Consider the following 26,343-nt stretch of genomic DNA (forward strand, 5'->3'; position numbering starts at 1 on the left):
AAATTATAAATATCAAAAACGTAAGCACTTTTGATATTTATATATTCATTTAAAAAGTTTTAAAAATCAATTATTTACTTACTCAATTCACATAAATCTCCATGCCAACCAGGAAGGCAATGGCAACCTCCATTAATAGGATCACATACTGCACCATTTTTACAGTGACATTTCTGTGTACAGTTGGGTCCAAAGGTGCTGCCAGGACATGCTGAAACAAGAAACAATTACTGTGATAAACCTGTAATTTTTATGATAATTTAAAAAAAGTAAAGGTAGGTAACTTTACAGAGTTTAGTAAGTGGCACAAACATATTATTCCTGATACACACATATTACTTACATGGCCTCCTCAGCCTTTGAAAAGTATGGTGTTCTTTTCAGGACATTAATTCTCTTTCTCTCAACTCCTAACACTTTATAAGTCTCAGATTCAACCAACCTTGGATTATTCCCACATTTGGATGGAGCACCCAAGACTTCCCTAAGAATTCTTGATGATATTCAGAAGAGGGCAATCCACTTAATAGATGACCCTTTGCACACAGACTCCATTCAGTCACTTTATCATGGGCACTCTGTTTCAGCACTGTGCCTTTTCTATAGGTACTTTTATGGACATTGCTCCTCTGAATAGGCTGCTAACCATTCCTCCAATTTCTTCTAACCATGTAAGAACTTGAGCAGTCACTGGCCAACACCCACACACTGTCCAGCTCCAAACACTGAACTAAGTTCTCAACATGTTCCTTCATTCCATTCATATCTATCCTTTGGAACAATCTTCCTCTTACTGTTTTCCCCCCACTGAGTTTCTTTAAGAAATATTAACGGGCTACATTTTCTCCTTAATCACTTGCCCACACACGGTACCGTAGTGGTATGTGTGGGATAATCATCATAAAAAAAAATGTAGGAGGAAAAGCAAAATGACTGCAGAGATTAAAAAAAACAAACCTGATTCTCTCAAAGAGAGCTAACCAGAATACTCATGTGTTATTATTATCATTATTACTATTATTATCAACAGACCTCCATACAGTCAAGAGACTTATTGTGAGAGGTCCCACTCTCACATGCACAGCTCATTGTACCTCGACTTAAATGCATCACACTCTCAGGCAATGCATTCCAATATCACCCACCATTATCCATGCAAAAAATCTACTCCTCACTCCCTTTGCTCACACTCACCTTATACAGCTTTCAGGAATGGCCTCTCATTCTCCCCCTGTCTCCTGATATTCTATGAAAAATTTTATCCACGTTAATCTGGTAATTATCCCTTACCAACTTATTTGTCTCGATCATGTCTCCCTCTTCCTTCTATCTACTAGGCTCTGTAATTTAAATTCTCTCAATTTGTCTTTATACTCCACATTCCAGAGACCAGAAACCAACTTAGTCAATCATCTCTGGACCCACTCCAAAATCTCATCACCCTTTTGAAAGCCTGGTGACTAATTCTGTGCACAGTAATCCATATGCGGCCTTATCAGAGTCTTGTACAAAGGAATCAAAACATTCTTATTTCTACACATCAGTGTTCTCCATATTATTCCCATAATCTGCTGTGTTGGCCTCACAATTTTAGCAAAATGTCTACAGAATTTGAAGTCTCTATTTACCAAAACCCCCAAATCCTTCATCTCCTCCAAAATATCTCCACCAGTCCTATACTCTGCATCCCAACCAGGGACCTTTAGATCATCTTTGGTTTACTGAAGCTATTTCAGTACCTGGAATATATGTTTATTATGTGTTTAGTAAGATGGAAGAAAACAAAAAAGGTCACCAATAAAATCTGAGTTGGGATTGATTCTAATTATGGCTTCAGAGACCTAAGATGATATTACTTTTATTATTATTAGTAGTAGTAACAACCTCTATGGAAGAGCCTCCATAGCTCAGTCGGTATAGGCAAAGCCCTTTCATTGGAAAGACCTTGGTTGTGAGGAACCTTTATCCGGTCTCTTTCGACTAAAGGTGAGTTAGCTGGTCTCATACGGAGATAGGGGATTTTTTCACCCAGAAACTTGGTGACTTAGTTACTATCGCCACGACGTTCACGTCCTGGCAATAGTAACTTGCTCCCTGCTGTAAACAACACGCCCTCCCCAACAGCATCACCATACTGAAGTCGCTGAAAAACAAGTACAGTAGTTTTAATGTATCACTGAATAAAGTACAGAGACATTTGCAGTCTGTGTAATATATTTCTCAACAAATAGTACAATTAGAGACAACTGGGAATATAAACACTCACTAATGAATCACATCTCCCCTCTAACCGAAACTGCTGTATAAACTCGAGCAAAACCATATGTTGTTGGTGCAACATATGGTTTTGCTTGACACCACCCCTGTCATGGACGTGTTAAAGCTAAGAAATATATAGTGAATGTGTTTCAGATATTATGGAATTGGGTTGAAGAGAATTAGCATTTCAACTCAACTGTTGGCTTGCCTTTGTCTTTGGTTCGCGCGATCTTTTGTTAATACCACACCAATCACATGCACTTCTTCATAGCTGTTCTATCTCTACTGGCCTACCATTGCTGTCTTTTCACCCTCTGCTTTTACTTCTCATTAGTCATTTGTGAAGGCTTGTTCATTATGTATCTCAAGTCTCGTAAATTACTGGTAATTTTTGCTTGAAATAATGGGAAAGAAGATGAAGCTATTTGGGTAGATGACTTTGACGATGCACACAAGGAAACTGTTCCCGATGCCAAAAGTAGCGATAGCAAATAGGAGCTTCTTGGTAAGTCACACCATTTTCAGTTTTTTTCTGAAAACTTTAGTTTCCGAAAATCCCCGCATATATCTTGCACCACACCACGATTTTTAACTTTAATTTTGGGAAAAAAGCTCGAGTTATATTCGAGTACATATAGTAATTTTTTTTAGCTTTCAAATTCTTAAGTATGGATCATTGGTTAAAGACTGGATTTATAAAACACACAAAAGAGATCAATACAGCAAATACAAGTAGCTGTAAGTGACAAGAAAATGTTGATATTGTATCTGGATCAAATGAAATTGATAAGGGTGTGTCGTCTGGCATCTCTAGAGAATCAACTAGGAAGAAGATGAAAAATCTTCATAAGTATGACATGAATTACTTGAAATGTGGATTTTCATGGACAGGAAATGAAGAGGAACCTATTCCAAATTTTCTTCTATTAAAAATAAATCATATTTCTTCTTTACATGAACATATAAATTCAAATAAAATAGACATTTACAATGAAATATACTTTAATTATTTATTTATTTATTAGCCTGTGTAGCTCAGTGGATAATACTATTGTATAGCATATACATGCTATACAATGGTATGATAATATCAAGTGCTTAAGATAGAATGATATCAATGTATGACACATTGAAAAAAAAAAAAATGCCCAGAGTATAAGGACTTTAGGAAACACTAAGCACTGAGCAGATTATCATGTAAAAAAAGATTGTATGAACACAGATTGTATGATTCCTATCTTTAAGAAAGGTAATAGAGATGACCCTAAAAACTATAGAGGTATCAGTATACTAAATTCATGTTACAAAATATACAGCAGAATCTTAAATAGCAAACTAATGAAATATTCCGAAAACTTTATTCTAGAGGTACAAAATGGATTTAGAAAAGGACGATCATGTATAGACCCAGCCTTCTGCCTAAAATTAATAATAGAGAAAAGAAGAGAATATAATTTAGAAACACATATTGCATTAATTGACTTTGAAAAAGCATTTGACAAAGTTAAAAGAAACATATTATTTAACATATTAAAAGAAAGACAAATAGCAAATAATATCCTAAAAGCTGTCACAAGTATATATGAAAATAATCAAATACAAATAAGATTAAATCATGAGCTATCATATACAAGAGAGATAAACCAAGGGGTCCGACAGGGATGTCCCCTCTCAGCAACTCTTTTTAATATCTACTTAAATGAAATAATAATAAAATGGAGTAAAAATTTACATCAAGGAATTAAACTTTCACCTACAGTTAACTTAAACACTCTCCTCTTTGCAGACGACCAAATAATAATTACAAATTCTGAAGATAACTTACAGAAAGATATTTTAAATCTAAATGAGATATCCAAAGATTATGGTATGATAATATCGACAGAAAAATCAAAAACTATGGCCTTTAAAGGACAAGATCCAGCAAGAACTAAAATTGCAATAGATAACAAGATCTTAGAACAGGTGAATTCATTTAACTACCTAGGATGTATGATCACTTATGAAAATGAAAAAGATATAAACATAAAAATTGCAAAATATTTAAAAATAACAGGAGTAATTAACTCTATATTTAAACCAAACCTAGTTCAAAAACAAACCAGTCTAAAAGTATACAATACATTAGCCCTACCGGTCTTAATGTATGGAAGCAAAATCTGGACAATAAAACAAAAAGACAAACAAAGATTAACAACAGCAGAAATTAAGTTTATGAGAAAAACTGCAAAGTATACCCTATTTGATCACAAAAGAAACGAAGATATTATGAAAGAATTAAACCAAGAACCAGTAATTGAAAAAATTAAAAAATATAAACATAGATGGATGGAACACGTTCAAAGAATGAAAACAGAAAGATTACCAAAACAAGCCTTAAAGTACAAGCCATTAGGAAAAAGAAAACCAGGACGTCCTCTTAAACGATGACTTCTAAGGTTGGAACAGGCCATACTAGGCCTAAATCCTTGATACGTATGATGATGAACACAGATAATATACACAATGTGAAACCATAAAGAAACGTCAAAGAAATATGCCAATTAGAATGAGCGTACTATGTACAGCATGTATATAATTGTAAATAGATGAAAAATAGGATGTATGAAATAGTAATTTAAATGTTAATATAAGTGATTAAGATAGAATGATATCAATGCCTGACACATTGAAGAAAAAAAAATGCTCAGATGAAGTATAAGGACTTTAGGAAACGCAAGGCACTGAGCAGATTATCATGTAAAAAAAGATTGTATGAACACAGATAATAGATACAATGTGAAAAAGAAACTATAAAGAAATGTCAAAGAAAAAATGCCAATTAAATGAGCATACTATGTACAAAATGTATATAATTTTAAATAGATGTATATATATTTATTCCTATTCAGATTGTACATAGATGCTTTGTTGTTAATAAAATATATGTAGCTTAGTGGATGTGGCGTTTGCCCACACGAAGGATGACTTTGTTTCGAATCTAGTCGTTGACTAGAGGAAATTTTTCTAAGCCTTTTTTCGACCGCTTCCCAAGTTAGTCGATCTCTGGCACGGGCAAGCGGATTTTTTTTCCCGTAAACTCAAGAAAATCGACCGTAGAATCCAAATTATTTCAGACATTAAATGTATTGTGTTAGGTTAGAGACCACGAGATGATGGCACTTGTTGAGCCGTCTCTCTTCACTGCATGCTGCTTAACACGTTCATTGCCAATCACGCGATGCGAGTTCTCACCAAACGGCCGATCACGCGTTATTGCGTGGACGTCGCTAACTAAATAAAAAAATATAAAAAATTTGGCCACCACACGAAATTCCAATTTTCAGCTTGGCAATGAAAGTGTTAATTAGTGATAGACTTAGGCCAGCTATCTCTGATTGGCTGCCAGTTGAGATTAAACTGCCCACTCAGTCTCCAAAAAGTTAGATAGGGCTAAATCAGCTAAACAGGTGTTAGCTGATTTTTTTTTTTTTTTTTTTTAAATTTTGATAAGGAGGGGTACTTGGTAATAATGAAAATTTAAGAAGAGGTACTTGGATATCTGAAGTTTGAGAAACACTACTCTATGCAAAGAACCTGTTCCCCCCCCCATCCTTGCTTACACCCCTATTTATACAGTTTCCTTATACCAATGTCTCTCTCTCGATTCTATGAAAAATCTCTTCTAGATTAACATGATAACAATCCCCTACCAACTTATGTCTCAATTATATCTCCTTCCTTCCTTATCCTATTCAAGGAGCTCTGCAAATGGCACTTTTTCAATCTATACTCATACCACACAGTCTTCACACTGGAAAACACCTTATCTGGATCCTTTCCAATATTTGCTCATCCTATGGACACCAGGTGAGGGCACAATAATCCATGAGGCCAGCATATTATGTCTGTTAAATGTTCATATTCTCTGTAGACATGTCTGTTTAGGGGAGGAAAAAATTTCAAGGAAGATAAATCCTGCCACTACCATACTATACCTTACCATATGAGACTAACTTACCTTCTTTTTTAAAAGTCCTTATAAAATTTCCTTACATGATGAATAAGGGTTGCATACCATGAAATAGAATAGAATAGAATAGAATAGAATAGAATAGAATAGAAGAGAGAGAGAGAGAGAGAGAGCAATTAGTATACTGAAATTGAGTTGAGAGGAGTACAGGCACAGCAGCCTGGGTGAACCTTCCATTATGAATTTCAGAGTATCTTCAAGGTCAAGTGACAAAAATAAAAACAGCACAAAGAACTTTTATCTAGATTATAGTACTATTTAAAAGATATGTATATTCATCTGATAACAAATGAAATGCTTTGATGGCATTTTGCTCTTGAGACACTATGGTATAACATATATGTTAATGATATTATAAAATTCTTGAAATGAAATGTTATGTTAACGAATATTTGGTAGAAATTCGGAGATGGTGTAGTCCCTATTTCAAGAAAATTTGAAAAAGACTAGCACTGGCTAGAATACGGATAAAGAGAACCAATTACATGCAAACTGTGTTATGATCTGAACTGAAGAGATGGAAAGCTATGTACACCAGTATAGTATATAACATGCTAAAATAAGTAACTGATAAGGTGTTGGAATCAGATCTTAATGGACAAAGGGCTAAAGTATAGAGCAGCCACATCTCAACATTTCATAAGTACTAAAGACAACACAGAAAATTACCACAATAAAATTAAAATTGCACAAACAGGTGAGGACAACACAGCATTTATTAACAATGTTTATTAACTGCCCATATCAGACAATCGAGATCATTTATCAAGAATTGCACACATTTTCAAGAAAATGTGTGGAATTCTAGAATGATCTGGAAAATGTGTGGAATGATCTGGATTGTTGTTGGTATTTTTAATTCTTGATATTCAAATACAAAAGTGAAATATGTTAGTCAGTTTTGACATTGTTTCTCTATTTAACAACATTTTATTATCTGACACTATTAGTTTACTATATGATGATTTCCCTCCTGATGTTGTGGAGATTTCTGAATTTGTTATACAATCAGGATATTCAGCTGGAAAAACAAACAGATTGAAAGCACAGCCACAAATAGCCCTCTGTCTTTACATTTGACAAAATATTTTTTGAACCATCTGGAAGATACCTTGTTCTCATCCATTCATCCCCAACCCTCTCTTTGGCTTCATTATATTGATGACATTTTTGCTGTTTGGCATCATTCTGAAAGTTAACTTACCACCTTTCTACATCAGATCACAGCCTTCACTTCACCATGGAAAAAGAAATTGTGATAGTTTACTTGGACATCCTTCTTACTTGCACAGCCTCTGGTACTTTGTCAACCAGTGTTTATCCAAAACCCTTTACTGCCAGATACATTCATTAAAAGTCTGCTCTGTTGTTGTTAAGTCACTAATTAATAGAGTGCATAATATGTACTCCTTTCCCTCAAGCTTACAACAAGAACTTCTCACTGACCTGGTTGGCCAAGTGGTTAACATATCCACTCTCCAACCAAAAGGCCTACGGGTTCGAATCCTGCAGTGGGCATGGATGTTTGCGATTGTCTGTGAAAATACTAGTGGTGGTGGTGGTGGTCGGCGGTAGATGCTGTTGGTGTAGATGATGAAGGTAGTTGCAGTTGGTGGAAATGGAGAGTTGTAGAGTAGGTGCTCTCCCTCGATGAGTCTTTGGACTCCCTAGAGGTGTTATGTAATAATAATAATAATGATAAATGGTTACAATCCCCATTAAATCCAACAGATAATTGACTCCTACCTTCCAACACCAAGGATTCTTTGACATACTGCAGAGTTCCAATCCCTTATATGTCTGGTATCTCTGAACCTATTGGTAGAATTTTGAAGAAGTTTTACCTTAATCCCACATATTTTCCTATCAACAAAACTTCTCATCTTTACCATCTACAAAAGACAAACGTACTTCCTCCTTTGTTTACCTAAGCTGGTGTTTACCAGATTTCCTATCAAGAAAATTTCTCATCTATTACCATCTTCAAAAGATAAACTATCACCTCTATCTTTAGCTAGATCTCTTATGAATGTAATTTGACATACTTGGGGCAGACAAGTCATTCTGTGGGAAAAAAAATTAATGAACATCAATGCTACTTTGGATATGTGAAACCTCCAAGTCTGATCCGACTTGTGAGGACTTTTGATGAAGCAGTCACTACCCACTATGGAAATGCATTCCACTATTCACCATCTTCCAAGCTAGAAATCTCCTTTTCAGAGTCTTGCTCAGATGATCTTTGTATGGTTTCCAGGAATGACTGCTCATTCTCGCATCACCCATTATATCACCCTCCACCTCCTACCTGCAAAGCTCTGAAGATCACATTCCTCAATACTCAGTATTCTAGAGTTCTGAGACAACTTAGTTTTTGCCTCTGCACTGCCTCTAATGTTTTCTTATCATCAATATAATCAGGTGAATAGATCTGTGCACAGAAATCCGAATGAGGCCTAATTAGTGCCTTATCATGGAACTATGACCTCCATATCCGTATATCTCAGCATTCTTCTCATTATAGCAGCAATTTTCTGAGTAACCTTTAAATCTTTTGTGATGTGTACCCTGAACTCCAGTTCCCTATCCACCAAGATCCCTTGCTTCCTCCACTTCCTGAAGCAAAGTTCCTTCTATATGATAAACCTCATTCCATATTCTCTGGCCAAAGTGCATAGCTTGACACTTAGCAGCATAGAAATGACATCCCCATTTATCAACTCAAAGCACCAACCTATTCAAATCTCCTTTTAACAACATCGTATCTGAACAACTTCCTGATATTGTCTTTCCTAATTTATTCATTTCATATCATCAGCAAAAAACTAAATATATCCTCTATCTCTCACGCCCTGAACTATATCACACTGATATATAAAATAAACAACAAGAGTGCCAGAACAAAACCCTGTGGTACTCTACTTGTCACCTTCCTTTTTGAGGACACTGTCCCCCCCCCCACCATACACAACTTGCTGGCTTTTATTAGCCAGTCATCCCCATAACCAAGCTACCAAATGAATATCCATTCCTATCTTGCTAAATTTCAACAGTAGTTTATCATGTGGTACTCAATCAAATGCATTAGCAAAATCCATAAAAATCTCTGTATAAGCCCCTCCTCTGTCTAATATATTAGTCACCCTATTATGAAATGTAACCAAAATTACTAAAGTATAACCTCTTATTAACAAACCCATGCTGCTTTCTTCAAAGATTTCCATTCTCATCAATCCAGGTTTGTATTCTCTCTCTCTCTCTCTCTCTGACACCTTTATTTATCCTTGTAGTTTGATACTACTTAGCTGGATTCTCCCTTATGCAATAGCACTAGATTTTCTTCTTTCCACTCTTTTTGGACTGTTCCTGTTGCTAGACTTCTGGTGAACAGCCAAGTCAAGGGCACTGCAGCTTTCAAAATTCTCACAATATACGATCACATCCAGTTCCACACATTAACATCAAGATTGCTTATTATTCTAAACACTTCTCATCATTGAACTGTCAGTCTTCTTTACTCCATCCTATTTTTATGCAACATAAGAAGATAATGGAAATGCTCATTCATTGAGCATTTCCATTATCTTCAGCAGAGTGAACAAGTAAAGTCAGTTTTCCATACTTACCCTTTGTTCTATTAGCAACATAACTAGAATTCTCTATGGTATTGGTTTACTGCTTCAGCCAATGTCCCTTTATATGTCAATTTTTCTTTCCCCACTGCACTTGTCACCTACTCATCCTGCACCTTATACTCCTCATGTAAGAGGATGAAAGTTCCCCCAAAGCTTTGGCAGTTTTTTTTTTTTGCACCCAAATTTATTTAAAGTTGATATAATATATGCTGGTTGATAGGATATCTTTCATTTCTGAAGTAGCATCTTTTTAAGGTGATGGTTTTCTCTATTTTAATCTATGAAACATGTTGTGCACATAGTTCGCTAGTCTGTTTTTTTCTATCTTCATAAATATATAATTTTTATTCTTTTCTGTTCAGCTGAAGATCTGGAAGACTGTCCATAATAGTCAAGTTTACATTTATGGTACATCCTGTACACTCCTCATTACTGATAATGGGGATTTCAACCACCCATTATCAGTAATATTGATTATCACTAATATTGATTATTAGTTTAGAGATGGATTGTGCTTGGTATTTATTAAGTATGTTTAGAGTTCTTTTAGATGTCCCTCTAATATAATAAATTACTACAGTACAGATAGTAATCTGTTTGCATATGTTCATCCTCAATGAGTCTTATGGATTCCATGGAGATGCCAGTGTAATAATAATAATTCCCATGGTATTCTATGGATATAATTTTAAAATCAACATTGAATATTACATTGTGAAAGGAAATTTAACTGAATGTAGAATCTAGTACATTAATCACTTACCTTTTTTACAACCCCTTCCAGATGACCCAGGTGGACAATAACAAGCTCCAGTAACAGGATGACATGATACTCCACGTCCACAATCACAGTTATTCTGGCAATCAATCCCATGAAATCCTTCTGGACAAGCCCTTTCACAGTAAGTTCCTCTCCACCCAGGGCCACATGTGCATGCTCCACTGATGTGATCACACTTGGCTCCATTTTCACAAGCACAGGGCTGCTGACATTTAAGACCATAAGTCCCTGGTGAACAGGCTAGTAGGGTAACAAATTTGTTACGTATATATTACTGTCAATGAAATTTATCATTCTTAAAGAATATATATTATATTTTATATATTAAATATAAAATATTTGAAAATTCTTTAAGCATAATTTTTATTTTTAATAATAAAATATGCAAATTTTAGACTGGTTCTAAGTAGTGACTACGTAAGCAAACAGTGTTAAGAGAACACAACCTTCACCACGAGTATTGCCTTGATATTGAATTATTTAAAAGATGTAGATGTTGTCCAGGAGTTTGTAAATATACCTTTTATTAAGTGAGCTCTTCTGAATTGTTGTTTCTCATCAGAAACTAGGTGAAACCACCTCTGAAAACGTTTCGAATACATGCAGACCTCCCCAAATTTGTCTTTAATAGACAAATTTGTGCATTCATACATATATATGAATTAATTTGCATATGAATGAAAACACACACACATATAGGGTGACCAAAAAAAACAGGGCATATTTACAATTATTTTTAAACATAAATATTTAATTGTCTTAGTTCAGATCTTATCCTTGGATACACGAGAAACAATGCCAAAGAACACATCAAGACTTAATTGCAAGCTAGAACTTCCCATTTTCTGAATTAAAAATTACTTCCAGCATCGGTAGTTCCAGACTAAATGAGCTGAAGAGTTTCAAAAAGTACCCTCTAAAGCATACATAGTTGAGTGGACAGATTCAGGACATATGGAACTGTCTTAAATCTTATTTCAAAATCTGGTGGCCACCCAAGGCACTCAGGAATACCCAGAAAGCAAACCAAAGAAGTTGTTGAAATGGTATGATTATCTATGGAAAGAGGCCCAAAACGATCCATTAGAAAAAGAAATCAATCACTTGGAATTGCCAGAAAAATGCTCAGGAGGACTCTTGTTGATCATCTCAATACTAATACTCTATATAGACCAAGTAGAAGCTCTATGATTAAGAGAAACTAAAAAGAAAGGCAATGACTGTCAAATTTCTTGCTCAAATTGAGAACAGTCCAAATTTTCTTAGCTTTCTTTGACTGTCAGACAAAGTTCATTTTAATTTCCACAGAAAAGTAAGTTTGTAAAACATCGTCATGCGTGGTCACAGTCATTGCAAGAATTTGCAGAAAGACCTTTATAGAAAAATCAATTGTTTGAGGTAGCAATTTCCTTGAGAGATCTAATTAGTTCCATCTTCTTTGAAGAGCATGGAAGGAATGTCACTGTCACAAAGAAGCAGCATGTGGATATAGTCGAAATGTTTTTGAAAAAAAAAATGGCATAATTTTATGCTTCACTTTTGGATAAATTCTGGTTCTAGCAGGATTATGGCTAGCAAAGCACTTTAGGAGGCAATAACCATTTCAAGACTCAATGCGAGAAGTTTCCCACAGTCCTGATTTTCATCTATGAGGTTATTGAAAGAACTGTGTGTGGCTAATAAGTCAACAAACATCATGTAACTGAAAGACACTGGAGAAGAGATGAGATTAATTCACAAGGATATTTTCTTTAGTGAGATGCAAAATTTACCCTAAGCTCAAAACATGCATAGAATTACAAAATTGCTGTCATCTTGAATACACTGCTTGGAAAGAAGTCAACTTACACCCCCATGGACAAAGTGTATCATGCCATGTAATGAGTCATGTGTTTGTGGCTGATATAAATTGGAGGAATATGATGCTCCCAAGTTAGTCCTGAGGCTCACAAGATGGATTTCCATGACAGGAACACAGTAGGCATTACCCAAACCAACATGCAGCATTGTCTTCAGTAGTGCAAAGAGCATATACAATGGGATATGGAATGGCGTATGGCCTGTGTTTAAGCAACAGAGTGAGACGACATGAAATGACTATGCGCAAGCATGAAATCACAGTGCTGCTGCGAGAACCTGGAAGCTCCTACAACCGAGCAAGCCAAGGTAGCTTTGACTAGACGAGCTAGCATCGGCCTTCGATACACAATGCAAAGCTCAATTATTGCCACGCAAGCTTAAGACATCTTCTGTCTACAAAAATAAAAGGCTAAATGGAATGCTTATAAATGCATGCATTTATTAACATAAATATTACTTCTTTCTCAATTAATGAACTTGTGCAGCAAGCATGGAGAATTCGCCCCTGCTCAGGTTAACATTACAGTTTGTCTCTTTAAAGCTCATTTTCTGTCAGCTCATAGTCAGTAAAAAATTTCAGTGCAACCTACGTATGTATAATGTACAGTAGTGATTGTCATCTCCATCTAATGGCTGACGTGCACACTACTTAGTTCAATGTTATCCCACTAAAACGCACGTATTAAGAGATAATTTGCAGGGGGGGGGGGAGGGGTCCGAGATTTCGACTGCCTAGGAGTCTCCACAGGGGTTAATCCGACACTGAGTATAGTGCTGGTTTTTCTTGTTTCCTATTTGTATTTGGAATGCTTCCTATTTGTGACATTTCTACGGAAATGACCGTGGTCTCTTTCAGCAAGACAATCCACTGTTTCATAATGCTGCTGCCTGTCTGTAACTGCGTGGTTTGTGGACATGAACGTCACCACACCTAACTGACCTTCATCAAGCCCTGATCTCAATCCTATTGAAGATCTGTGGAATGAATTGGAACGTCAGGTGAGGTCAAGAGACTTCTGCCCCCACAACAGTCCAGGACCTCCCTTCATGGGTACAAGGAGAATTAAAAATTATAATAACGGAATTAACTCAAATAAAATATTACTTATTAGTATAATTTTTGCCTGAGTATCACAGGCATCTTCAGTACATTTATAAAGTTAATTAAACAATAACTGATAATTCCAAAAGGCGCCACCTCAGTAGCTAATGTAAGATAACTAAAGAGGTCAATAAATTACCTAACTATATATATATACAATTAAAAAGTTAGGAAAGATTAGCTGATTTATAAAGTACTATCTCCCATAAAGAAGATAGATGTAAACAATCGGATCTGTTTAAGTTAGAAGAGTGAAGTAAAGTTTCACATGTTTCTTTATAAAGCTGTCCCATGAGGAACCAACTTTTGTGAAGGACTCTTGTCTTGTTCCATTGAACTCTATGTCTAGTGATGATGGCATGTTTTTGCAGAACATGCCATCATCACTAAATCTTACATTAGCTACTTAGGTGGCACCTTTTGGAATCGTCAGTTATTGTTTAATTAGCTTTATAAATGTACTGAAGATGCTGTGATCAGGCGAAAATTATACTGATAAATAATATTTTACGTGAGTTAATTCTGTTATTATAATTTTTAATTCATACGTCTACTCATGGTATTTCCTTATTAATACATAGTACAGGAAGAATGGTTCAAAATTCTCATTGATCACTATTATAAGCTTGTGATTTGAAACCACAAACTATTGGTTAGGTGTAGAAATACTAACTACTTGGCGATAAGATTGGTATATACCAGAAGTGGGCAAGTTCTTTGGTAATAAGAGCTGCATATAATACATTTTTGAATGTTCAAGATCTGCAGAAAATATTATTTTAAAATTATATTTATAAATAATAAAAAATACAACTATATAGTAGTCCTACTCACCAAAGAAGAATATGTACACGTTGATGGCTTTGATTGATTCTTCATTTATGCAGTTAATAGTTTAAAATCTGGCTGGTAGGATGTCAAAGCTGTTCTAAGAAGCTCAGTGAGGTGGCTGTTAGTGAGCATAGCACGATGTTTTGATTTGACAAATTTCATTACAGAGAAGAGTGATTCACAGCAGTAAGTTGTCCCCAAAACAGAGAGTAGTCGGAAGCTGTTTTTTTTGTAGATTGGGATACTTTGCTTCTAGGATTTGTTTCCAAGTCAGTTACAGATGACCTTTTATGTACTAGCTTCAAACCCACATCTTCCTGCAGCTCAATAAGCTCTGTCTCTATTGAAGCAACATCCACGGTAAAAGGTGCAACAACAGGACGTCCATCGTTGATGACATCAATCACAAAAGGATTCACAAGAAATTCAAAACATGGCTTTAACTTTTTTAGTTTCTCAAACCTATTCTCAAAATCATTCTAAAGTGTTTCTAAGTTTCCTTTGTATTGTTTCAGTTGTTCGTATTTTATGCTCTTCTGTTGCTCAGTCATATTAAACAAGGGTTTTATAACTTTCGTTAAAATCAATCTTAATTATTTATTAATCATAAAAGTACTTATCTACACTAAAGTTCACTAGTTATGTTCCGCTACTACCACAAGCGCGTAACTTGTGTGTACTGCATGAGGAGTGATGACGCACAGTCCAGGCAACAGAGGCGGTGGGTAATGCAGCAATCATAGTAGTCACTTTTGGAATTAATTTTGGCGGGAGCGACACAGGCCATAAAATGTCGAAACACTTTTTACCAACCAAATACGATAATAAAACCCACATTAACAACCCTTTTGGCCGGTGCCATTTAAAAGCTAAAATTGTAAAGTTCGAAATATATGTTTTTTACTTATCTTTAAAGCATTTATGAAATAAAATATTCTCATATTGGTACATACAATACTACTATACATTATTAATATAAAAGTTTAGAAAAAATGGAATGAAAACCAATATTGGCTCGGGAGCCGCATGTAGCTCGCGGACCGCAGTTTGCCCACCCCCTGGTACATACTGATAACTTCTGTGGCTTGATGGATATCAATCCCGTGGATTCTGATCCCTTCATCGGTATGAAAAAGACTAATATTAAAGGTTAGCGAGCACTCGGCTCACCCTGATTAGGGCAATGCGGAAGCGCCTGAGCCGAAAGGTAGTGCAGCTTTCGGGCGCTTAGAAAACTTCTGAATGAGTTGCTTGGAATGAAAAGCTGCTTAGGTGAAAAAGTAGCGGTAGTGTTACGAAGCAATGTGGAAATATATGGGATATCAGCATCAAGATGCAGGAGAGCATGTCATTGGGTGATCATGGAGAAGATGACTTGAGTATTCCTGAGGAATTTCTTAGTGTCGGCTTGGCTAGGGTTCATGTTGCTAAAGGCTATTAGCATCTCCCCTAGTGAGGCAGCAAGAATCTGTGCAGAATTTTCACTGTAAGCTGTCGAGGCTATGGGTAAAATCCGCGGAGAGACCGCAGAAGCGTATGTTTTCTCGGCGGGAACACTCCGCACTGTGACTTCCGGCGAAGGTTTCGTGGCTTGAATCTGAGTGGGCGGAGCCAACGCCGCTCTTGTCTTCCGTAGGTTAGATGGGTGAATTGAGCAGCCTTTAAAATTTGCTGGATGGGGGCCGCCACAATTCGCACATTTAGCAGGTGTAGAAGATTATTTTGTGCAAGTGTGCGATGGATGGTTGTCACCACACTTTACACACTTGTAATCTGCTTTACATAACTTTTGTGCATGCCCAAATTTTTGGCAGCGGTGGCATTGACCGGCGGATGCCTTTCTTCTGAGTGGTTCGGTCTTGATGACTAAGTTGCAGACTATAGTAAGGTCGTAAATTGCTCTGTGGTCTTTACTGATCTCCACTAAGACCAGAGGCATGGGGCGCTTGTCTGCGCGGTACATGCGCGAGATCTTAATTGGTTCAAGACCTTGTGATCTGAGGTCAGTAGCTATTTTATCAGTTGTTATGGTTTTTGCCAGACCTCTGATGACTACCTTAAGGTTTTTTTCACTTTTCAGTTGGTATGTGTGATATGGGACTTTCTCTTCATCCATAAGTCTGGTGAGCTGGCGGTAGTCCGTTGCTCCTTCGGGCTGTATGCGGACTCCATCATCGGTGTTTTTAGCTGATGAGAACTTGATGTTATTGTTCTTCATCGTCTCTGCAAGTGACGACCAGTTTTCTTTAGCTCTCAAGATTACTGTGGAATCCTCTCTTTGGGCTGTGTCAATGTCCCTGTTCTTTCATCAGCTAGCGCTGATGTATCCATTGGAGCTGTAGTTTCCGACGTCTGAGGTATTATTTCAGGATCTGTTGCAGGGGATTTTTTCTTTCTCTTCTTCCGTTTAACTTCCTGAAAGCCACTGGAGTTTGAAAGAGAGGTGTCTTCAGGTTTTATTGTTGGCTCACTGGCGTTGTCATGTGAAGAGTGAGGAAGCTGAGAGGGATGGGGATCCCCTGTCTCCACTTCGAGTATCTGGTGTGCTCCGATTTTATCTGGCCATTTTTTATGTAGCAAGTTGCCTAAATTCCTGAATAGCGTAAAAAGTTCCTGAAAATTGAGATCGTCGAAAGACTTGTCCATGGCTAGGCTTACGAAAGCGAAATAGAAACTAAAAAGTCTTACCTGCTCTGCTTATCGAGCACGAACCTACGGTACAGTAGTAAACTCCGAATTTTAACTCATTTTAAAATAAACTACACTGAAAAACTTTACGATAAACTATCCAACGTCGGCGTCTAAAAAATCAACTGCTAAACTGCTGCGTGAAGGACACACTCATCTGTCGATAATAAATCGCAATCAGCAAAGATCAAAATCAGGGCCTCCAATCCTGGTATATACTAATCCAACCATCTGTGTTTATATATTCCTTACTGAAAAATGAGCCAATAGAATTTGAGGAGTTTACCACCCTGAAGTAAAAATTCAGGCTTTTTAACTTTAGTCCAGTTAAAACAAATAAATAAACAAACAAGTGAATTGCTAGTGCAAAAATAAATAAATAAATAATGATAAGCCATTAATCATATTATTTATTTGAATTTATGTGACAAAGTTTGTTATTATCATTTTAATTTCACAGCATTCAAATTAAAATTAAAAATGCTTTTTATGAAAATTTTCACCGCTGTTATCTTGCTGTTTTAAAAATAACGTCATGCAACATTTTCAGTTTTCACAACATTCCGACTTACGTTCATCGCAGCGAGGTCCTTGCCATCCAGGGGCACAGATACAAGACCCACTAATGCGATCGCAGTCTCCTCCATTTTGACATTTACAATGTTGTTTACAGTTTGGTCCATAGCTTCCAGGACTACAAGCTAAAAAAAAAAAAAAACAATCACGTATTAGCATATGTAAGCATACCCTGGTTTTGAACATAACTGTATGAATGGGAAGACGAAGAGATAAACACTTTCCATGAATTTTTAATATACAGTAATCGCTTAATTATCCAGTTGTGTTACATTGATTTTGCTGGCTTGAATTCACTGAGAAAATGTTGCTTCCTGAGGTCGAATGACATGGTAATGCATTCAAAGAATGAAATAATGTTTATCCAGTCATACGAAAGCCAGATAAATGGTAAATTACTCTATTTATGCTATAATCCTTTAGGCATACCTGTTCTTTGATACACGATCCTGATTTTTTTCTCCTTGATATGTCTTTATTTTGTCATTAGTAATTCATTTTTAAAATTTCTAAATATTTAGAAATATTCAGTCACATCAAGGATTGTCTCTATCAGTTTTAACGGTAAAATAATTAGATTTGTAAATACTGCTAAGTATTTTATCAAGGGAAAAAAACCTTTCTGTTATCACTGTTATGTTGAATACTGAGTGTCATTTCATTGCTATTATTTTTTTTTAAATGTTATATATTATCAGATGTTATGTATCATATTACGCTATGTGACTTCGTGAATAAGATGAGATACCTCAGAGGGGCAGATTCTCAGCACTGTCTTATGTAAGGAAAGGCCACGCTGGTTCGGCTATGTTGTCAGAATGCAAGACATTCGATTAGTAAACACGATTATTTCGAGTGATGCACAACCCGTTAGGAAATGATGTAGGTCCTAAAAATTAGATGGATATGGAGATGAAATTTCAAATAAGATCTAAACAGAAAGCATTCAGTAATATGAAACAATAACGTATAGTCAGGACAAAAAACATCTTGAGTAGGAAGATGTTCAATTTAGTCAGATTTCTATGACTGTTGGTTGTTTGAGGAATTTGACTGGCAAGTACAGGTGTATGTGAACATGCTTATAACTGGATTACAGTAAGTAAATGAATGAAGATTGAATCCTAGTAAAAAATGTAATACTTTAATTTATAGGATATCGTCGTTATTTGAGACTTCACAAGGTGCACATACAAGGGTGGTCTGAAAAGTTCATGGCCTCGACCATACATGGCAACGCTATCGGCAAGATTCTTTTCTAAGTTTGTATATCTGTCATAAGCATCCTTGTGAAATTGCAAGTCATTCTATTAAGTAGTTTGTTTTATACAGCTGTCTGAAGCGAAAGTGTTGTCTACATCCCTTGAACTGGATGAAATTGAGTATCGTGCGGTTATAAAATTCTTTGTAAAAGAAGATTTAACGCCAAAAGAAATTCATTCGAAGTTCATAAAAGTTTATGGGCACTCTTCTCCTTCATTTTCGACAATTAAGAAATGGGCTGCCGAATTTAAACGTGGCTGTATCAGACTTGAAGATGATCCACGTGAAGGACGTCAAAAAGTGTAACAGCACCAGAAATCAATGATCAAGTGCACGATAACTGGATGACCAGCGAGTCAAAGTGCGTGAAATTGCTGAGCCTATAGGCATTTCAAGAGAATGTGTTGGATATACAGTATTTTGCATGAAGAATTGCAAATGAAAAAGCTTTGCGCAAGATAGGTGCCACGCTTGCTCACAGCAGATCAAAAACGCATTCGCATGAAAATCTCTGAACAGTGCTTGGAGCGTTTAAACAAGAATAAAACTGATTTTGTGCGTCGATTTATTACTATGGATGAGATCTGGATTCACCATTACACGTCAGAATCTAAACAGTAGTCAAAACAGTGGACAGAAGCCAGCTGTTCAGCGCCAAAGAAGACAAAGTCGGTTCCATCAGCAGGAAAGGTCACGGAATCGGTATTTTGGGATGCTAAAGGTTTATTAATTATCTTGAAAAGTGTAAAACAATAACCGAGGAATATTATTCCGATCTCTTAACCAGGCTAGACGAAAAAAGTCGTGAGAAAAGACCTGGTTTGCAGAAGAAAGATCACACCTTTCATCAGGACAGTGCACCTGCCCACCAAGGTGTTTTGGCAATGGGAAAATTAAGGGATCTGCACTATGAATTATTGGAACATCCACCCTATTCCACAGATTTGGCTCCCTCTGACTTTTATCTCTTCCCAAAACTAAAACTCTTCCTCGTTGGTCGGCGTTTTTTTTTTTCGAATCAAGAAGTGATTGTAGCTGTAGAGGGGTGTTTTGCAAATCTTACTGAGAACCACTACAGGGACAGGATAATGGCACTGGAGCATCGCTGGAATAAATGTAGTAGTCTTAAGGGAGATTATGTTGAAATATAAATTCGTTTTTTCATTGTTGGGCCGAGAACTTTTCAGACCACCCTCGTATGTTATTTCACAAAACATCAATGGATGACAAGCCTCACTTTTTCGTAACCATAACACTAATTCATTTTGGTCGAAGGATTATAAAGCTAGTTTAAAAAACGCTTTTGTCTGAACCCTCCCCCCAAATGAATTTCACAAGTTGGGCATTTCATAAAACGGATATATTTAAATTGAGGGAAAAGTTTGTTTACTCGAAGAAGATTAATGATGTTTGCTAATCAGGTAGATTAGCATCGGGTTCATCGTATACTGTAAACTAAGTTATGCCATTTAATTATAAGGTCGCTCACACAGAACTTGAAACATAGACACAGTTCGTTTGAATCTGCCAAAAATATGCAGTACTTCTTTTGTGTGCTCCTGCTTTTAATGAAATTAACATTCCAATGACACACTTACTGTAACAGAATATTGCATTTAATTATTATTATTTTTACTCCGGATCTCCATGGAGTCATAAGACTCATCCTGGGAGGTCAACATTAGACAACAGAAAGTCTGTCATACCACTACTCAAACTCATTCACTGTTTGTGCTCTCACTCCTCTCAGGTGATGCATTCCGTGCTCCTACCACCCATTACGCAAAAACGCATTCTACCATATGAAAAATTTTCCCATTTTCAATCCGATAAATACCTTTCAACAGCTTAAATGTCTCAATCGTATCGCCCCTTTGGCTTCGATCCATCAAACTCGTTATTTGCATGATGCCAATCTATTCTCATAACCACCATTGTAGAGTCCTGATATCATTTTTGTTATCCGCCTCTGTGCTCTCTCTCTCTCCAAGAATACTTCATTCCTTCAAATCCTGGTGTATAGATCTCGTTCATTCATCCACCTTTCGAGCTTATTGAAATCCCTTGAAAGTACCATAACATCATAATTATTACTGACAACCCTCACAAGCTTAAATCATCGTAAATCTTCACATCATCTGCAAACAACTGAATCCTGTAATCAAGTGACAATGTATCACTGACATAAAGATTGAAGAGTAATGGTCCCAGCAATGAACCCTACAGAATTGAACTTGTAACTTTCATACTATGTGATACAGCTATCCCATATGAAGCTCTCTGATAGCTATCAGAAGGCCAGTTACAAATTTAATGTACTAACCTAATATCCAAACTTATATGTTGCAACTTAAGTTCCAACTTGTGATGTGGCACATTATCAAATGCCTTTGTAAAATTCAAAGAAATTACAGTGTTCCTTATTCTAATTTATTCCCCTTGTTACTCTATTGTAAAAAGTAACCAGATTACCAAAACAAGAATACCGCTTAACGAAGCCAGGTTGGACTGCATAAAAATCATTGCCCTCGTGCCCAGTTCTGTATGCAAATTCTTACCCAGTTTTCCAAAATTTAAATAACTACAGAAAAAATACCAACTGTTCTACAGTTTGATACCGCTGTTCTACTGCTGCAGCACATTTATGCAATGACTCTTGTCTTGGTCACCTGAGAACCGTCTCCATCCAGCAAGGTAATCGGTTCACAATTATTTTTCCTTCCACTAGCCATATAGTGAAATAACTCCATGGGATTTTCCATGGGTACTAGTCTCGTCTTGAATTCTAATTTTTCTGTCCTTAAAAAAATGTAGTTCGTCCTAAGGACGAACTACATTTTTACCTGTATACGAAAAAATTTCATGACTACAGCGAAATGTGGACATAAATTTATTGTCAGCATACTAGTGAATTATATGACACAAAAATGTGTTATAAATTTCAAACAAATTAAATTACAGTACGTTTTTGGCAAAAGTTACAAATTTCCTAAGGACGTAGTTAAGGAATTAATGTACATTACTTAACAGAAAACTATACAAAGAGACATTTCAATATGGAATATGTCCACACGGAACCGCGATGCACCTCTCAGAACGTCGTACCATGCTTAGCACCAAGTGATTCAGGAGTTCTTGAGACAAACTGGACCACTTCTCCTTCAGAGCAAGGATAAGCCCTTGTTTGTTTTCTGGAAGGTAATTACGAGCAACAATGCATTTCCCTGTTGCGTCCTAAATTTATTCTACTGGGTTGAGATCTGGGGAGCGTGCTGGCCACTCGATTCGATTAATATTCTCAGTCTCCAGAAGTATATCCACTTGTCGTGTACGATGTGGTGTGGCATTGTCATCGATACAAATGAATTCGTTGCCTACAGCACTACGGTACAATCGAACATGACGTTGAGGAACTTCATTGCAATGTCGTTCACTAGTCATAGCGCCTTTTTCCAGCACATGTAGCTTGGGTCGTCCATTAAGCATAATACCTCCCCACGCCATGATCCCAGTACCGCCGTATCTATCCTTTCAAGAACATTTTTGCGATGGTAAGCAGTACCACTTTCACTCCAAATCAAGTTTCAAGTGACACTTGATCTGGAGTGAAATAGAATCGGACGGAAGATTAAAATGACATTCATCTGTAAATAGTACATTAGCCCAGTGATTCTTAACTGGTGGGCTGCGACTCCCTAGGAGGAAAATTTATAGAACGTTTCTAGTTTTTAAAATTTTGAAATCTCTTAAAATAATTATTTTTTTGCTCCTTATTTTACTTTGTTTCAAACTTGTATTGTTTTGTATTAGTAATCTGAATTAGGCAGTTAATGCGGTAGTTTCTTTTGTGCTGGCGCCACAAATCGACTTTTCGCTTCTGGCTACACTGCAAGTCGTGACATCTGCCTACTGGATGTGCGATAGAAGTGATTCTCAGAAGTTTTAGATAATACTAGTACGAATGCATAGAACTTGTGCTACTTGAGTGCAATTATTTTTCGAAACTTTCAGTGCTGTAATACTGATTTGTTATTTCTTAAAATTTATCCCCTAGAAGGTGTTAGCTGATTTTTTTTTTAATAAAATGAGCAAACAAAGAACATTATTTGATTTCCTAAATAAATATTTAAGTAAAGTTAATTTCTATTTTCTGATTTTTTGTCGTTATAATCAGAAGGTAAAACCAATATATTTTTTTTTAAATTAATTATTATTATTATGCCGCGAAAATATTTTAGGATACTTAAGGGGCCGCGATACTAAAAGGTTAAGAACCACTGCATTAGCCAATTGGTGTCTTATCCAATTGTTATGGATATTACACTACCGAAAACGTGCTGTACGATGAGCTGTGGATAAAGACGCAGACTGCAGGCTTTCGGGCGTATAGGTCTACTTGTCGCAGTCATCTCGCCACAGTTTGTCGAGCTATCCGCGTACCTATGCTTGAATTGAATCCACTTGCAAGCTGACCTGCCGTGGTGCGTGGATTACGTTTTTCTATTATAACCAAAAATGTATCTTCATGCTTCGTGGTAGAGGGAGGGAGATCTCTTAGTAAACGTCTGAAAGATATTCCCATTGGTTTGAAAAGCTGCGCAGAGCTTGGATACAACACTATGCGAGATTTCAAACTCTCTGGCAATATCAGTAATTCTGAGGCCTTCTTGAAGCTTTCTAATAATTTTTCCCCGCATGAAATCATCTAAATGATGTCGTTGAGATATTACAAGACATCTGAGTTTGCAACTTTATACTTTCACGAAAAGAGCTTCAACTTAATCGACATCTTGTTTTATAGATAATACCACTTAATTCTGATTATAATGTATTTCTACACTACTGTTAAGCCGGGATTATGAAATTGGTCTCATGTCTTTCGCATTAAACAGTTTCAATGTTCGCAGTCATTTGATTAAAATCAAGGATATCCAGAAGAATTTTTCGATTCTAAAAGATTTCCGTCACCAAACGCCGTTTATGAAATTGTGTATACTGATTGCTTAGATACTTAAATTACAATCTACTTGATTACTTAGGATTACATTATATGCCTATGGAAATTTTCCACTTTTTTGAGTCACATACTAAACTTTTTATTCATCTGCAGGCTGTTAAATTCTTGACTGAATTTTCTGTGTACTGAATGCAGTTGACTTCACCACAGATTGCTGTAAATATCATTGCAATAAGAAACATGTCCACTTTATAGAATATATATTTCTTTTCATTGTGATTTAATTTTCTAAATCTTTGGAACAAGTTTACATATTTATGTAGATAGAATTATAGGAAAATATCTGCCGGTTTAGAACAATAAACAAAAGAGAGAGAGAGAGAGAGAGAGAGAGAGAGAGAGAGAGAGAGAGAGAGAGAGAGAGAGAGATTGAAATGCTCAAAAAGTTAAGGAACCTGACGAAAATGAAAATAATTAATATAAAAAAAGACATGTAAGAAAGAACGGATAATTTTCGAAGAAATTTAGCTTTGATAAACAGTTAAGATAGGGGAAGTATTATTCACGGCCCTCTTCAAACTGCATCCTTGGAAACATTGATAAGACACAACTGGATATTAATCTTATTTTTACTTGGATAGTACAATATCTGGCGTATTGAAATGATTTAAATTTAATTGCTAGAACGTGAAAAAAACTTGGAAGAAAGTTTGATCATTTTAAAATGGAAGGGATTGTGTTAAATGATGAAAAAATAAATAACAACAAAATCTTCGTACGCTTTAAGAAGAAGAAGGAATGAATATAAGGTCTTTAACAATAGGCAATGGGGGGGGGAGAAGCAGTCACGATAGTATTTCGGATCACTCCTGACAAAAGATAACAATAGTTCCGATGAAATCGGAGCCACAAGTAATAAATGAAGTTATTAATACGTTAAAAAACTGATCTCTTCAGTAATACAACAGTAGAAGTAAAAAAAAATTTCTCTGTCTAGCAGATAGTGGTTCGATCGACCATTGTATATGATCAGAAGTACGGATTTGTACTATAGGACAGTGAGAGGGTGAGAGATGGCGAAGAAGATAAGAAGGGAAAATATTACGAACTACATGAGGAGTAAATATTGATTGGAGTTGGAGAGTAAGGAGGAGGAGTTGATGTGTTTATATCAACAACAAGAATTAACGAAGAATGCGTTTAGTGGACTGAGTATCTATAGAGGATGCCAAATGTGAGAACCACAATGGATGCCAACCATCTTACATTCTTTATGTATTTTATTTCAACAGTTTCGTGTACTTATCATCCATGTTTTTGTCGATTGATATTCATTGCGACTGGTAGGCAGACTTGTTGTTGTGTAAGTTAAACTAGTTAGCAAAATCAGGAACAGAATTTCTTATGTTTAATATTACTCAACCTAGTTAACACGTTCATTGTCAATCACGCGATATCACGTGCTGCGAGTTCTCACCGAACGGCCGATCATGCGTTATCGCGTAGACGTCGCTAACTAAATAAAAAAATAAAAAAAATTTGGCCACCACACGAAATTCCAATTTTCAGCTTGGCAATGAACGCTCATTGCCAATCACGCGATGCGAGTTCTCACCAAACGGCCGATCACGCGTTATCGCGTGGATGTCGCTAACTAAATTAAAAAATAAATAAAAAAAATTTGGCCACCACACGAAATTCCAATTTTCAGCTTGGCAATGAACGCTCATTGCCAATTACGCGATGCGAGTTCTCACCAAACGGCCGATCACGCGTTATCGCGTGGACGTCGCTAACTAAATTAAAAATAAAAAATAAAAAAAATTTGGCCACCACACGAAATTCCAATTTTCAGCTTTGCAATGAACGTGTTAAAGAGATTTCTGCAACTTTTCTAAACCCACAGCATAGTTAAAATATAATGTTGCATTCTTTATTTTTGGATAAAGAAACAATTCCAAAGGCATTTTTATTTCAAAAATCTACGAGGGATATGCAAAGACAGGATTTGTTTATATATGGCACCAAATTAAAATAAAGATACTGATTTATAAATGAATAATGAGAAGAGGCTTTGTTGGATGAACAAGTAATGCAAATTGCGTTGATTTATAAACATTAACAAAAAAGGATGTTGATTTATAAATGTTTAATGACAAAACGGTGATTTATAAAAATTAATTAATGAAGGCGCCGAAAATTAAATTAAAATACACAGATTAAATTTTTCATTGGAACAGTATTATATTATAATTTATTTATTTCGATGGCCTAGTGCTCTGAGTTCAGTCTTCGACCAGACAACCTTAATATACGTAAAACGTATATTTTATTTTCTTTCTCTCATACTAGATGGAAATGAATAGCCGTGAGAATGCA

General features: G+C 36.1%; 1 protein-coding gene across 2 annotated transcripts in view; it reads right to left on the bottom strand.

The window, feature by feature from the left end:
* LOC150110494 (uncharacterized) overlaps positions 1-26,343 on the bottom strand; it is a 317,332-nt gene that overhangs the window by 122,371 nt on the left and 168,618 nt on the right. For both annotated transcript variants that reach the window (XM_090399521.1, XM_090399529.1), the window contains 3 exons: positions 17,741-17,869; positions 10,670-10,927; positions 83-211 (listed from right to left, as the gene is read on the bottom strand). In XM_090399521.1, the coding sequence (XP_090255647.1) occupies positions 83-211; positions 10,670-10,927; positions 17,741-17,869 (516 nt within the window). The remainder of the gene's footprint in view (positions 1-82; positions 212-10,669; positions 10,928-17,740; positions 17,870-26,343) is intronic.

This window comes from Typopeltis vanoorti, chromosome 1 (assembly GCF_054136105.1).
Source record: "Typopeltis vanoorti isolate ZY-2024b chromosome 1, IOZ_Tvanoo_1.0, whole genome shotgun sequence".
Lineage (NCBI taxonomy): Eukaryota > Metazoa > Arthropoda > Arachnida > Uropygi > Thelyphonidae > Typopeltis > Typopeltis vanoorti.